This window comes from Cavia porcellus, unplaced genomic scaffold (assembly GCF_034190915.1).
Source record: "Cavia porcellus strain 051 isolate PalLab524CR breed Dunkin Hartley unplaced genomic scaffold, mCavPor4.1 scaffold_7, whole genome shotgun sequence".
Classification (NCBI taxonomy): Eukaryota; Metazoa; Chordata; class Mammalia; order Rodentia; family Caviidae; genus Cavia; species Cavia porcellus.
The window spans coordinates 45,414,681-45,432,080 of record NW_026947490.1 but is presented as its reverse complement, the minus strand read 5'-3'; the positions used below and the strand labels follow the sequence as shown (position 1 = coordinate 45,432,080).

Below are 17,400 nucleotides of genomic sequence, written 5' to 3'. Positions count from 1 at the left end.
CGTGCTGAAGTTATGAATGCTACCACACACAACTGTTCAGTTACTCTTACACTTCTTGTTTAAAACCCTGCATAATATGTCTGAATTTTACTCACTTGAATTCAGAAGTGAAATTAGATAGTAACTGTTGGATATTAGTTCTTTCATATACTTTGTTTTTATTTGTGTGCTTTGTTTATTATCCAGTATTCTGCCACATTTCTCTATGAGATAATTCCAGCTTCAAAACATAGCTTAACAGTTTTCTATCTTTGCTATATCTGTAACTCTCCATCACATAGGAATCTGGGAATTTTTCAACTAGTCATTGAATTCAGGGTCACTTTTCTTTAAACTAACACATTTAGGGTTCTCTCTGTATTTGGTTCTTGAAAATTTATAAGATTTAATAAATATTCAGCCTCATTTTGACCTCAATCACCAATATGAAGTTGTATATAGACTTATGAATATTTAGTATTTGCCGTCTCCATTATATCCACTTTTAAGTTCCAACTTATACCAATAGAGCATTACAGTTACCACTTATAAGTGATATCACATAACATTTGCCTTCTGGTCCCACTAATTTTATTTAACATTTTTAAAATGTAGTAAATGTATAAAATCGGTTACTAATACACAGGCAAGGTAACCAAGAGATGAGCAGAGAGGGGGAAAAAGAGCAGAGAAAGGGGGTGGAAAAAAGGAATTAGGATACTTTAAGTACTTGCATTCCCTCTCCATGAGGAATGTAAATATTATCTAATATAAATACGTACTAACAAAAATATTTGTAAAAAGAAAAACCAAGAAACTAAGTTTTTCATTGACAATTTGTATAATGAATAACTGAATTCACTTAAATAATGTTGGCATTGTATGTCTACAATTGTATATTATGCCATCTGAAAAAATAGTCTTGCTGAGTGTATTTGCTAAAGAAAATTATGAAAAATGCCATCTATCTAAAGAAATCTAAGGTCTGTTGAGACAGTGAGGAATTAGAAAGCCCTGAATCAGGAAAAGAAAAGGACCTGGAAAGTGTTATGGAGTCACATCCTTTTGTAAAATGGATGGGTCTAAGAGGGATAAAAGACATTTATCAGCGCAAAAGCAATACAGAAAGAAAGATAAAAGTTAAAATAAAGAACTTTCCTCTCAGGGAAGAAATTTATTAGGCACTGTTACATATGTGTCTAGATATTCTCCAAAAGCTTCATGCAATCATAGATGGAGACTTCAGTAGAGGTTGGATCTATGTGTGAGGCTGGGATTAATGTGTGATGCTAGGATTAAGCTTGTGAGGCTGGAATTAAAGGAGTGTGATTACTGAATTAGTTCATTGCATGATTTGGAAAAGTTCTGGGTATGTATAATGCAAAGGCCTACCCTGAGTGTGGGTAATGCCACACAAAGAGCAGGTAACCTGGATTAAATATAAGGGAGATGGAGAAGCAGAGGGCTGCTACCATCTTCTGTTGCTGTTGCAATTTTGTTACTTCACTGTATTGCTGACTTCTACCTGCCAAGAACTGTTTTTCCTCTATGCTGCGCTTCTGCCATGCTACCCTGCCTTGGAGCCAAGGCAGACTGAAACCTCTACAAATTGTGAGCAAAAATACAGTTTTCCTTGATTAACTTTGAGTGTTAGGTATTTTGTCTCAGTGATAAGCAAAGTAAGACAAGCATTGTATTATAAATTAACAGTTCCTCTTAACCTCTGGAGAAATTTAGAAATGCTGAATAACCAATTTCGGGTAAGTAGTATAGTGTAACACTAGATGGCCTCTCAAAGTCCCATGCACTTTTAGATGAGGCTACTGGGAGGTGATTAGATTGTGATGGCGTTATACTTACTTCCTTTTTTGCAACTGATTATCAGTTAATTAAAATAATTGCTTTAGAAAACCTCAGTGACTTCAATTAAAAATTCAATCAAAACTGGCAAAATCACTTGAAAGAGACTGAAGATACAGTTTCAAATCCTGAAGTTGGGATTGCAGCTAGTGACTGTGAAAGGAAAGATCTCTTAAAAATAATCAGAATCAGGAAATAATAACCAAATGGCTGCAAGATGATGCAAAGAAGCATAATTTAAGATTGGCAGGTATCAATGAAAAACCAGGGGTTAACACAAAAGAAACTAGAAGGATATTGACAGGAATAATAGAAGTATCCAAACATGTAAAATGGATCTGGCAAGCAGATATGTGTGGCATATAAGAATCCAACTAACCATAACCAAAGTAAATCTACACCCAGGCATATAATAATCAAGATCTCAGAAATTCAGCAGAATAACAGAATATTAAAAGATGCTAGAATAAAGAGATAGATCACCTATAAAAGAAAACCAATCAGAATCACAGCAGCAGAACTATCAACACAAACCATCAAGCCGAGAAGAGTTTGGAGTGAAGTGTTTCAAACCCAGAAAGAAAACAGTTTCCAACCCAGGTTGATCTACCCTGAAAAACTGTCTTTCAAATTTGGTGGAATAATAAGATACTTCCATGATAAAAGAACAATGGAAGGAATTCATCGCTATGAAACCAACCCTACAGGATTGCTAAACAATATTGTAGAGAGATGAAGATGACCATGGCTCCAGGAACAGTAGCAGAGAAGAACTGCCAAACATGACAGGCAATTTAATGAAGGGGGGAAATGAAGGGCCTACTACAGGAAGATAGCAGGGCAGAGACAAACCAATGTATGCTGAATGTAACCATTAATGTAGACAGCCTCAGGTCAGCAATAAAAAGAATCCCAGGGAGAGTGGATCAAGAAACAAGATCCATCGATGTATTGTACAAATGAAACACATTTAACTGGAAGGAAAATTCATAGACTGAAAATCAAAGGAGAAAAAACAATTGTTTCACGTGAGAGGAGACCAAAAAAAAAAAAAAAAAAAAAAAAAAGCAAGAGTAACTTTCCCATCAACTGCAAAATGGATAAGAATGATACTGTATTTTCATGCAGTGGAAAACTACACAACTATAAAGTAGAATAATCTGAAGGGTCTTGTAAGTAAACAGACAAAATTAGAGATCATGTACCTGGCTAAAACAGTTCAATGTCATATTCTTGTATTATCTTGAACTCTTGCATTCTTTACACAGTTTTGTTAGGTTTGGCATTGTTCTGTCTTGTTTTGTTAGATTTTTACTGTCAGATGTAGGGACAGGTATTTTTAATGTAATGGGGTATATTAGGGTCATTATGGTTTCTTATATTGCTTTGAAGTCATATAATGCTTTCATTCATTGGTTTGATTGGTTTTATTCTGTTTTGTTTGATTTTATTATGTGATGGTATGAACAGCTATTTTGAAGAATACAAGACATTATGGTAGCCATCGCTGATTTACTCTCATCTTGTTTTCAAGTTGTATCATGCTTTTGTTCTTCTGTTTTGATTGGTTCTATCCTCCTGTATTGCATTTGATTTTATTATGTGTGACAGTGTACACAAATTTTTTGAGGAAAATGAAATATCGTAGTAGCCATTATTCATTTCATGTTATTTTGTTTTGAAATTCTGTAATGCTTTCATTCTTTTGAATGGTTTTATACTATTTTGCTATGTTTGATATTATTGTGTATAAAGGTATGCTCAACTATTTCAAAGAAAATAGACATACTGGTAGCTACCGTTGATGTCCAGTTATCTTGTTGTCAAGTGCTGTGTTGCTTGCATTGTTCTAGTCCTTTTTGCTTTGTACTGCTGTATTTTGTTTTATCCTCTTTAAAATTAAAAAACTAAAACTGTTACTGGTATCCAAAATCTATAGTGAATCCCATGAAAGCGCAAGAGGAGGAACTGTATAAAAAGGGAAGGCAGTAGCCATTATTCATCTATTATTATAATTTGAAACACATATTGCTTTCATTGTTCTGTTTAGTTTGGTTTTATTCCATTTCAGTTTGTCTATTTGCATTAAATTTGATGGCATGAGTTCGATCCCTGGTACCGATAAAAAGGAAAAAGACAAAAAAATTTTTTTTGATGGCATGGATAGTTATTCCAAAGATAGCAGGATATATTATAGTAACCATTTTTGATTTCCTATTAACTTGATTTGAAGCCCTGGATTGCTATCACTATTTTATTTTGACTGATTGTGTTCTATTCTGTTTAGTTTGATAGTATTAAGTCTGAGGGTATAGGCAACTACTTTGAGGACAATAAGATACACTATGATACTCATTCTGGTTGGACTATTATCTTTATTTGAAGTCCTATAATGTCTCCAAAGTTTTGTTTTTATTTGTTTTGTTCTGTACTATTTTTTTCAATTTTATAATGCCAGATGATATGGGTAATCCTTTTGAAGATAATAAGAGGCACTATGGTAGCCATTATTGATCTCCTTATAATTTTTTTTAAGTCATGTACTATGCTGATCCTTTTGTTTTGATTGACTGTCTTGTTTTGTCTCATTTGATGTTCTCTTCAAAAAAAAAAAACACTAACACATCATTAATTCTATGAAAGAAAATTCATTAAATAACTAAAATATGAAGTTTATTAAATTGAGTAGAAATTTGTATAACTCATAAGTAAGCTATTACATGCGACGTATTCATAAGTAACATATAACATGGGAAAAAGTACACTGTGAATACCCTTACCCCAAGGAACCTGGGATGGCTACTTTGATTTTCAGCAGTCAATGTAAAAGAAAGGAAACATCATTATAAATAAAGGAGAGTATGTAGCATGAGGAAGATGTAATATCTCTAAACATTTCTGTATGGAATAGGATATATCAAGTCAGAAAATAAAAGATGTCGCAAAAAATGAGACAGCTTACAGAGCTCAGTTTTGACAGTTTTTAATATACCTCTGTGAATACAAAGAAATCACTAAGTATAAGATTTAAACAACATGACTTCATGATACATTTAAAACTCAGAATTTTTCAAAGAGAAATATACTCCTTTTAAGTGAGTGTGAAACATTCATGTATGGAAATTGTGAAATGGAAATTCTAGATACCTAACATGCTAAAAAGTGGAAACTAGAAAATACATGAACAAAGGTAATGCAACAAACCAAAATTTTAGATATGCACTAAAACCATGTTTAATGAACTTTTTTAAATCTTAAAACCCCTGACAGGAAAATAACAGCTAAAATAAGGTACTGAAGAATCTACATTAACAAATCAGAAATATTAGTCAGCATTGTGGCCCTTGTCTCTTATCCCAGCAATAGGGAGGCTGATGCAAGCACACAGCTTTGAATTTGAGGCCAGCCTGGGCTTCAAAGCAAATTCAAGGCCAGTCTGGAGTAGCAAGATATTATCTCAAAATAACAAAAAGAAAGAAGACAAAAAAAGTGAAAAGAGAAAGTGGTGAAAGAAATATAAAAGTAATGTCTAAGGAACAGAGAGAAAATAATAATAATATAATATGACAGGCCCAACATGGTCAAAAGTTAGTTCTTTGAAAACTTTAGGAATTGATAAAACTCTCATCACAGTGAGACAAAGAATAAGAGTAGGCTGGTAGTGTAGTGCAGAGATAGAGTCCTTGCCTCACATGAACAGCCTGGAATTGATCCCAAGTATCAAGAAAAAAAAAAAAAAAAGGAAGAATATAAAAGATGAGGTCTGGAGATTTAGATCAGTGATATAAGTGACTGTCTGGTAAGCATGAGATCATGAGTTTGATCCCCCCCCCCAAAAAAAAAGAACAAGAGATGGAAAACAAATTTTCAATACCAGTTTAAATAATTACACACCAAAAGTCTTACAGACATTGACAAGATCATAAAAACATGAACCAGCTATTAGCAATAAACTGGTTGATTTTTATTTATTTTTTGGATTATGATTTTGGATTTTTGGATAACTTGAACAATGTACAAAAACTACAAATTACTATGCTGACAAAAAATGCATATCCAAATGGATTATGTGAATAGAGGTACACTTATTTTTTTAAATAGTCTATAAAAGTTAAAACTTTATTTAAAAACTCTTCTGTCAAATCATTGCAACAACAAAAGTGTACATTTCTGCCTACTCCAGGGACAAAATGGAGGGAACATTTTTCAACATATTTTATTAGGCAAAATTTCCTTAACATCAATACTTGACGAGATCATGGCAAAAAATAAAAGAACACAAATCCATAGCCCTAAAGAAAATATTCACCTACTGAGTCCACCTACATGCATTCTCAACAAGATAAATAACATATGGTACTGTAATTTCAATTTGCCACTTGAAAATAAATAAAAATCAACAAAATAAAAAAGATAAACACCTTGTCATTTAAGGACTGCAGGGAATATATCTGATAAATTATGACATTTGGGTGGAACTCTTGATACCATTTCAAAATAAGTTCTTCATTTTATACTGATATATATTGTAGTTTATCTTAAAATCTACAGGAAAACTGTTAATTAAAAGTAGTAGTTATTTTATGAAATATAACAAGATTGATTGCTGTGTTAACAACTAACTTTCTGGGCTTCTCATTGTGAAATCCAATCACTAAACATGACATCATGAGGTCTCAGAAGATGCCTTCACATCGCCTGTAAGAACACAAGCAAAACAGTTTTTGGTAAAAGATATCGACACATGCACAGCATTACTCACAATGCACAGCGTAGCTCAAGTGTTCACAAATGGATGAGTGGATGCACAGTGTGTGCAGGCAATGGAACATTACTTGACTTAAAGAAGAAAGGAATTTTGATTTTAAAGAGAAAAAAAAAAAACAATAAAAGCAATGATCCAGAATTTCATAACAATGTAGTAGGAAATTCACAATGGTTAATATACTGTGATTTGTTAACTTCAAAACACTTGCTCAGATTACCCAATAGATATAAGCATGAAAAAATGATCAAACAATACAACAACAAACTGCTCTCCAGTGAAATAAAAGAAATTAAAAAATATGACTATCTTAACAATCATGAGTGTGTTTGTGAGAGTGTGTCTATTTTTATTTTTTCTTTTCCCTTTCTTCTTTTCTCTTTTCCCCATCCCAGCTGTTCTTCCTTTTGGAGCAATTTCTTTCTATTTCATAATATCTATTGTAGACTTGGTATCTAGTTTACACTTCCACTTTCTTATATTAGGGAGATAAAATGATGTTTACACATGTGCATCTCATTTATTCACTTAAGAGTATGGCCTCAAGTTGCATCCATTTACCTGTAAAATACTCAAGTTTATCCTTCTTTGTAGCTGAGAAATACCCCATTGCATAAAATCCCACAATATCTTTGTCTATTCCTTGGTTAATAGACATTTGGGTTGTTTCCAACATTTGGCTATTACAAATTTTGCACATATATTTCTCTCGTATGATGCTTTTCATTCTTCTGGAAAAGTACCCAGAAGGGAAATAATGAGCTTGAATGAGACATCTAATCCTAGCTTTTTAAGGACTCTCCACACTGATTTCCATACTGGTTGTACCACTGTGTACTCCTACCAGAACTGAAAAAGGTTTGCATTTGCTTTAAAGCCCCACCAGCTTTTATTAGTTGATTTCTTGATGATAGCCATTCTTTCTGGGGCTAGATGAAACCTCAGTGTTCTTTTAATTTGCATTTCTCAATTGAACAACAATGTTCAACAATGTTGAACAACAATTTTTATTTACCACTTATATTTTTAAGGAAGGAAATTTTGATGCAAGCAGGAACATAAGCAAATTTTAAAGATGTTATGCTAAGTGAAATAGTTCAGTCAAAACAAGACAATATCAAGGATTTCACTTGACACATATAACACAGTCAAATTTACAGGGGTAAAAGTGAAACAGTTACTGCCATGGCCTGTATAAGCCAGAAATGAAGAACTGTTCAATATGAAGATAGTTTCAATTTTGAAAGATCAAAGGATATCTGGTGATGAATAAAGATAATAATAGCAAACTACATGAGTATATTTAACAGAATAAAAATGGCAAATACAGTAACTTTTAGGTTATGTGTAGTGCACCACATTTTATAAATTACAGTTAAAAATAGAGAAAATGTGTAGGGCAATCTGCTATAAACTGTTGAAAAGTGCGAAGGTTAAGAGGGTGGATGGAAAAGATATATAAATAATAAAAACTCACAAGCGTCTAAAATACCATAATGCAAAACACAGGAAGAAGATCAAACAGGAAACTATTGCCAAAATGACCCAGCCAATGGGATTGGAATGTCCTGACAATTGGAAGAGAGAACAGAGAATATTACTTTAAATCCCACATTATTCCAGGTCTTGCTCTGTCTAGGTAAATAGTAAATTTTCTCTAACCCCTTCCCTCCATTTCCTCTGTTTTCCCTTCTCTGCCCCCATTCCCTTCACCATTCTGGCTCCCCATTTCCTTTCTAGCCCCATTTCTTTCTCACCCCAATAGAGGACAATGTCCTGTCCTCCTAGACTGCTGTGTTTCACTCGGCAAGACAGACCAGTGGCTTCCTCAGTCACCACATCCAGGGTCACTCGGAGATACCATGTGTCATCAGCATTGGGCAGGATGTCCCCTCTCTGAGTTTCAGGCAGCTCCTGCTCACCCCGCATCCACATCACCCACACAGGCTTTGGGTAGAATCCAGAGACATGACACACCAGCTGCAGATGGCCAGGCTCATGAGTGGAACCACTGGACAGCCATGCCTTGGGTTTTACTATGTCAAGAAAAAGCAGGAAAGTATTAAATTAGTATTCTAACACAAATCATGTTAATCCAAACACCTACAATCTGGATAGTGAGACTTTCATTCTCTAGGAATGAAATAAGTTATTGAGAACCCCACTTACACACCTTTCTACCCTTGAGCTTGAAGAAAGTGACAGAAAATGTAAACAGAACTAACCTTGCCTGTGTAGATCTGCCTTTCCTGCTTGAAGGACACCCAAGAGATATTGAGGACAGGTTTCATACAGCAGCTTCTCCACAGTGTAGAAGATATCATGATATGGAGCAAGTAGTTTGCACACTGTCTGTGCCCTGCTGCCACCTTCTGGGGCAGGAACACAAGAAGAATTCTTGAAACTCACAAAGTCCAGTCCTCCAAAGGCTCCTTGCAAAAAGCTTACAATGGCACCTCCAGAATGCAGCTCACAGCCTGCAATGCCCTGGATCTCAAAAGGGTCTGTGTACAAGGAAAACAGAAGAACAAGATGTAGAAAGGCCCTGGAATTTAAATGTGAGTAAAGATAAAATTAGGAATGTGTGGTTCATAACACTAAATAATTACAGGACTTACAGTTATAAAAAGAAAAGTATGCATAGGGTCATTCAAGTCAGGATGGAGAAACTATAGAAAAATATACAGTGGTTCAATGACATAGGAGAGGTGCAGGATAAGGAACGTGTGAGCGAGACACAAGTACAGCTTTCCAAAGGGAAAAGGAGGGTCCCATTGATTGGAAAGTAAGGGGTGAATTTATAGCAGACAAACAGACCTCAAGGTAGAATTCTTCATCAATCAGAAATGAGTGCAGAGGCAGCAAACCAGAGAGACTACTCTAGACAGCCATGTGCAAACACTTCAGCAAAGATGAGAGGAGGTCAGAAGGATCAAAAAGATAGTAAGTAATCTTAATCATGACAAATCATTAAGAAAGTCCCCAGGCATAAGGTCTGGACTCACATTCCATCTGCAAGGCATTCACGTGGGCTTTTGTTTCTCGAATGAATGCAACGATATAGACCCGAAATAGCTCCACCACTTCAGACATTTCTTCATTGCTGAAGTTGCCCTTAGACCAGGGCTTCAGGAATATGGCAGTGCCTGAATCACTGTCCATGCCATGAATCTGCAAATCTCCCAACCAGCCTGAGAGTTGATATTTCACCCAAGAACTGTTGACAAAAGATGTGATTTGAGTGATATGGAAAGAGATTGGTTCTTGGAAGGCTGTGGAGAAAAGAAAGATAAATTGGTGAAGAGGAAGAGAAGCAAAGGAGAAAGAGAAAGCATGTTATTAAAATGATGCAAGAAACAAACACTGGAGTCTGTAGACCCTAGAAGGCCTGAATGATTTAAAAGCCTCAGAGCCTCAGGCTCCAGCCCCAATATCCAGAATGGTGGAAGAGACCTGGAGACAGGAAAGGTCAGAGTGTTACCCCCAAGTACACCTGTGTTAATGTAGCCTGTCTTTTCTAGATACCCCACACTACTGCAGGGGGCACCCAGAGTTCCCCTTACCATCCTGAGTGTCACCAACTGGGAAGAGAACTGCAAAAAATACCAGTTCCAGCAGCAGCATTTCACTGAAGAAAGAACTTCTAATTCCACAGCTTGCTTTTAATCTCTGAGTTCAGCAACTCTTTCTTGGTACTCTCTAGTCACTTCCTCTCTTGCAACTGACAGTCTCTTCCCCATACAAATTCTGTACCAGAGAAGAAATGTGAACCTTCACCCCTGGGACTTCTATTTCACCCTTCTTGTGTCCTCTGGCCTAACTTTCATATTTCCCTTTACCTCTATGACTTCTTTTAAGTTACCTCAGAAATGCTGCAGTGTGATTCTAAAAGATCACTTCTCCCACAGCCGTCAACCTTTATTTATATCATTAAAATAAATATATAATAGTTCACAGTTGTTCAACTTTCCTCCTACATGAATTCTTTTTGTTTATTTACCCAACTCAACCTTGCTCTCTCTCGCTCCATTGCCTTGTACACTCTCACTATTCCTTCCCAATATCCACCCTCCACTTTCTTATTTTGTTTTCCTTATCTGGTTTCTGAAACCTCACATTTAGTGATGCCTCTGTGCATGTGTATGGATGTGATCATACTCACTTACATGAAGGCAAAGCACTTAAAACAGTGGTGGACTCTAGAAGCACAGACTTTGATCAGGAATCAAATACGATAAATGACATGGCACAATTTATAACAAATACAAAAATTATTTAGCCTTTTTTATTAATTTTTGAAGGAAAATTGGCATTTGTTAGTGAAACAGAGCTTTATGATGGCTCCTGACCTTTGGAACTTTGAGTAACAAATGCTCAGGAGAACTATGCCAGCCGCAGCTGATACATAATGTCCTGTAAGTAGCAGCCTCTGTAAGTAGCAGAGCTCTTGCTTTGCAATAACTCATGACCTCCGCCTACATTTATGCCTTCCCTAGCACCACATAAATCATTACTGGGGAAAGAAGAAGTCAGCTGTGGTTTTACCAACTGTTGTTGGGTGTTTGCTCTAAGATATCATCTCCTGTCTTCTTTTTATATGCCATGAATATATATATTTAGAATACATTATGGGAACATTTTGGACTCTAAAAAACCTTAATTTAAGAATAAGTTTTAGAAATTCACTAATAAATAAAAGTACAAGTTCACACAAAACATCTTGCAGAAAACATGATAGCAACTAATTCCAAGTCTAAGATGCCATCACTGATGCTTCTACTATACCACACAAAGACTAAGCATTCTCTGTTCCAGGAAATAAATAGTTCACAACTTTAGTAAGCCTAGAATTTATCTGAGATCCTCACTGTGTAGACCAGAAAGTCATAAAAGCCATCCAAATCTTTAAATACAGAGCAGTTAACAGTCCCAAGCTGCAAAACATTACAAAGTTCTGAACTATTTTAGTATGACACACATGCAACAGCAGTGATTTAATGTTATTTCTTATTTATATGAACATTATATTTTTGGCATAGGCATTTACACTTTGATGAAATGCCCATGGTTCAGTGTATTTCACATGCTTTAGGTTCACTTGCATAAACAAAATTTAAAAACATATTGGTGTTACTTAGGAAGTGTGCAAGCTCAATTTCCTATGAATCAGTTTTCTACCCACAAGTAACAGTGATGTGGCAGCAACAGGCAGATAGCTTCAAAGGACATCAAGGACATCTGCATGGTCCCTGAAACATCTGCATACATCACAGAGAGACAGGCTCTCTAGGCATGAAGCACCAGACAGAAGTATGTTCTGAGAGTCTGTGCCATTTCTGGGAGACATTAAGCATTTCTCCATAAAGCCAGTGTTTGCAAGTCTGAACCACAGTTTCTCACTCATACAAGGGGTGTATTGTGATTATCCCCATCTTGCTTTTAAACTTAGCTGAGGGCAGCAGGCCATAAAGATGACACCAGCAAAGAAGCCTTGCACACCTAATTTCTACACAGTCCACTGCCAAGCAACACCATTAGGACTTCTCTTGCTATGAGTGACTTGCTTTGCCAAAACAAAAGCCTGAGTAGGAACAGAGATGTCACAATTCAGATTCTTGACTATCCTCATGAAGGTGCTCAGGACACAGGGTCATCCTGGCTTTGAAGAAAGTTGTGTGAAGGTAAGGATGAATAAATGAATGCTTAGCTGTTTGTACAGAATCCCCAGTAACAAACACAATCTATCCTAAAATCTTGTCCCACAATCTTGTGCTGACTAAAAGGTAAAATTTATAAAGAGTTGAGGCAAGTTACAGACTTCAAGAAAAAATAAAGTACAAGGCAGATGGGTACAACAAGAGAGAACTGTCATCTACTGACGACTGTGGACAGTGCTGAGGTTCCCTATACACTGAAGCAGGGCTGTGCACAGTAGAGAAGGAAGTGAAACTATGCAAAGAAAATAGAGGCAAATAGTTTTTCCAATGGGTTTCTTTAACGCTGTGATATTTATCAAGTAATCATAGTCAACAAGTATTTTTCATACCATTTGATATGTCTAATAGTTTATGACATGTATATGTTAACTTATTCATTTATAAACACAGGGGTTTAGTCATGTACTCAACTGCTATTTTTATTTATTATGTATTTGCCATATAACTCCTACAACTTCTCCATCGCCTCCCCCACACACAATGCATTCCATCTGAAACATGAAAGTGAATTCAGACTCTTTTATTTGTAATCTCAGGTGCATTGATGTAATGTTTCAGTTCACTGGATTGATCTTCTGACAGCTTTTTTGAAGTATAACTGATACACAAAGAACAGGATGGTATTAAGTGTATACTTTGATGAGTTTAGATGTAAAGTTCCACCAAAAAAAAGCCCTTAATGCCAATTAAATTCAGCAGAATTGCAGAATATATCACAAGCAATAATCAGCTCCTTTCTACATAATGAAAATCAATAAGAAAAGAAAATTAAGAAAAAACGTGTTTACAATAGTATGAAAAGAATCAATAGGAAAAATCTGCCAAGAATGTGCAAGATTTGTAGACTGAAATAATACACTGATGAGAGAATACAAAGACACAAATAAGTGGAAAACTACCCCACATTAATTGACTAGGAAATGTAATATTGTTCAAATATTTACATTACACAATCTATAGATTACAGCATGTATTAATTTGATCTTATCCTTTTCAAAAATCCCAATGGCATTTTTAAAATAAGTAGAGAAATGCACAAAAGAGTCCAACTAACCAAAAGTAATACTGAGAAAAAAGAATAAATCCAAAAACTTTACATTTCCCAATTTCAAAATATATTGCAAAGATTCCTTATCAAAGATAGTGGATATGTCAAGAGCATAATTTAATCAATGTATAATGCAAATATGTATCATAGCACCAGATTGTATATAATACACACAATATATAAATACATACAATGATTTTATTGTAAATTTTTAAAAATATTTTTAAATACTATGGAGTCAGCATAAAGACAAGTGTATGTATTCATGGAACAGAAGACAGCATTCAAAAATAACATATTAAATAATCTTTTACAAAAGTATCATTTCCTAGTTTTACCCAATATCCATAGATTTTTGAGAATTGAAGAAAAATCATAGGCTAGTCAATGAAGGGTCTGTTTTCAAGTGAGAATACAGCTTCCTGTCTGGTGATTTCATACTCATTTCAAATTCTGAGACAGATTGATTATCAAATCCAGTAGGATTTTGCCCTTTAAAGCATTTAAACCCAGACTATCCATTGCTGTTATTGTTCTAACATAGTGTCATTCCTCTAAGTCTACTTTTCTTTTAGCTGAAGTTCACCTTTTAAGAATATACAAAGGCCAGAAATGTGACTCTGGTACAACACTTGTCTTGCATATACAGATCACTGAGTTTACTCCACAGACAACAAAGCAAAACAAAGATGAACATATAGGGCCAGGGGTGTAGTTCAGCAGAACAGCACCTGCCTGGCAAGCACAAGCTTATGAATTTGATTCCTGATACCAAGAAAAAAAAGTGTATATATGGTGAGATCCTAATAACTGAATATTTGTGTATCTGAATAACATATTATCTGGATTTCAATTCTAATGGTGCATTCTATTTTATTCACAGTACTTACCATTATTGATGAGAAAAATTCTGTCAATGTATTTATTGCTACTTTGTAGGCAAATCTGGTTTTTGTTTTTCTCTATTGATTTCAAGGTATTATCTAAAATTAAATTTACTGTATATATTTAAATACAACAAGATGTGTGGTAGGATATACGTAGCAGTAAAAATGCTGTGTTGAAGTGGGTTAGTACTCATCATTTTACTTAGTCACTCATCTAGGAACAGCCAAATCTATTCATTAATCATGAATACCACATGTTGTAATTTTATCACCTTTTATCTTTATTATACTAACTTCAGTGTTATATGTACTTCTTAGAATATTTAAATATGCATATTTGCATCCCTTTTTTAAACCTAAATTAAAACTCACAGAAATAATCTTTTTAAACATATATTTCCATTATTCTTCCATTCCTTTTCTTGTAAAACAGTTATGGGCCAGATTCTTGAGCTTCACAAAATACAGTTTATATTGCCTAATTCTTTTCAATTTTTTAAGTATCACTTTTCTTTTTATGGAGCAGTTTTATTAGGTTCTACTTCAATGCCCCTTAATTCACTAAGTATCCATTGCACATACTGGAGAGCATCTCCTCTGTTGAATTTGCTTTTTAATTTCAAAGGTTATCTTGATGCCCTACATCTGAAATCACCCTAAGACCCAAAGGAGATACCCCCTGGCCTAACCAGGCCACACCCACCCAACTCCAAGGAGCAGTTAGGCCTGGGAATCCAGTCCTGTACGCTGACAGGTGCATGGGTTGAGTTTCAGCACACTGGGAATCTTGGAACTTTGCTGCCTTGGAACAAGAGCATGCCTTGAGTCTGAAATCACCCTAAAATCCACAGGAGGTATGAGTGGCCCTAACCAGGCCATGTCCAGCCACCTCCAAGCAGCAGGGGGAGCCTTAGAACTTCACCTTAGGCAGTAAGACCATGCCTTATAACCAATGCCCTCAGAAGCCTTAGAGCTTCGCTCTCAATAAGTAAGTCCATGTCCTGTATCTGAACTCACCAAAGGACACACAGAGTTCCCTGAGGACCAACAGGCCCACTCCCAGTGAGCCCCAAGTGGCAAGCAGTTGCCAGCAGTCTGGCTAGGGAGCCAAAAGTTGACCAGGTGATTCCCAGTGCACCCAGGAAGCTTTGAAACATCACTCAAAAATAGGAAATAGGCATGACTCCAGCCTGCAGTGATGAACACCACACCACACAGAGACGTTGGCCCAGACCACTGTGAGCTTCCTGTGTGACTCCTGCCAGCCCTGGGGAATGCATGCTGCCCTCAAACATTGGCCCACACAGCCATCTGCTTCCTGCATGACTCCACTCAGCACTAATGAATGCCACTCTGGGACCTTGGCCCTTAGCCAGCAAATACCTGGATCCAGGACATCTGCTGTCCCCATAGGGACATTCTCTCCCTCCTAGTCCTAATAGCACACTTAATCTTTAGCTCCTACCCTTTCTCCCAGAACCTTGGAATACAGAAGATTAACTATGCTAGCTTGAAGGGAGGTTCAGTAACTGCCTCAACCAAACAGAAGATCTCAGCAGGCTCCAGTCAGTGTGCAGAGTAAGTCCCTAAAATAAAGGTGTACAGTGGGTAAATACGGCAAGCAGTAAAGCTTTCTTCAACTAAATATAATACCTTGGTGAATATGGCAAGAGTGTGGGTGACCCCTTCCTACACACAGAAAACATCAAGCAGGGTGAGAAATGTGCCAGTAAAGACTGCCTCAACTTGGAGAAAATCAAGAGAAACACAGGCACACAATAGGGACACAGTAGGGCCTCAGCTGACCTAAACACTATAGACAGGGAGATTTGGTAGTCTGGAATAACCTGATGATAAAGTAATAGCAAGAACTAAAAGTTAACCTACATCAATACTACTTTGCTTGTCAGCCCAGGAAGAATATAGGGCTTATCCAACAGGGCCTGCAGTGGGAAGTCAGGTGGTTGGTCCATGCCTTCATTGAAGTACCCAGCAATTGAACTAATATCCATCTTACATGAGGATCCCAAGATACACACTACTAACAGTTGACACTAGTGGGATTGAAGGACCAAATATTAACTCAAAAAGGCAAAATAGCAAAACAAAAAGCAAAGTGCAATCTCAAATATCTAGTCCACCAGGAGCAAATACAGGAGACATTGAAATACAGGACTTCAAAAGTAACACACCAGAAATCTCTGAAATGATAAAAACTGAAATTAAAAAAAAAAACAACTCCATGAGAGTATAGAAGATATTAAATTAGAAATACTTTCCCATGTAAAGATAAAAACAACAACCTTAGTAAGGGAGTTACTGAGCTCAGCTAAAGAAGAAATAGACAAAAAAATACAGGAGCATCAGAAACTGATTGAAACTTTGAATGAACAATATATAAAACAAGCAGAATTCATGAAACAAACTCAGAGAGATATCCAAGAAATAAAAAGTTCTATTCACAGCTGCTAGAACCATTTAAATGAAGCAGAGGATAGGATTTTGACCAGGAGGACAGGATCACAATTAGCAATCATGAAAGGATAGAACTTTTAAAAATAACAAAGCAGCATGAAATGAAAATCCAACAGCTTCAAAATGATGCCAGGAAGAACAATGTAAGATCAGTAGGCATCCGTGAAGAGGCAAAAGTCAATGCAAATGACATATCTAAAATATTCACAGAAGTAATAGCAGACAATTCCAAAATATAGGGGGGGGTCTGATATGCAGATAAATGAGGCATATAGAATGCCAAACAATCACATCAGACATAAATCTAATCTGAGACATATAGTAATTAAGATCTCATACATACAGCATAAAAACAGAATATCAAAATCTATTAGAGAAAAGATACAACTCACCTATCATGGAAAGCCCATTAGAAACACAGCAAACTTTTCAGCACACACCCTCAAGTCAAGATGATCTTGGAGGGAGGTATTTCAAGCCCTGAAAAAAACAACTTTCAACTGAGACTGATGTACCCAGAAAAATTTTCACTCTAATTTAATGGAGACACAAGATACTTCTGTGACAAAGAACAGCTGAAGAAATTCATGTCCACCAAATCAACCCTAGAAAGAGTATTGAAAGACATACTACTTCATACTAAATAAAGATAAAAATGACCACAATCTC

The 17,400-nt window shown here is 35.9% G+C and overlaps 1 protein-coding gene across 2 annotated transcripts; it reads right to left on the bottom strand.

Annotated features, from left to right (window-relative positions):
* Window positions 1-6,039: 6,039 nt before the first annotated feature.
* Cd1b3 (CD1b3 molecule) lies at window positions 6,040-10,306 on the bottom strand. Of its 2 annotated transcripts, NM_001172851.1 has the most exon segments (6): window positions 6,516-6,537; window positions 8,082-8,172; window positions 8,362-8,640; window positions 8,830-9,108; window positions 9,610-9,876; window positions 10,168-10,228. In NM_001172851.1, coding segments are annotated over 6 exon segments (999 nt in total).
* Window positions 10,307-17,400: the final 7,094 nt, after the last annotated feature.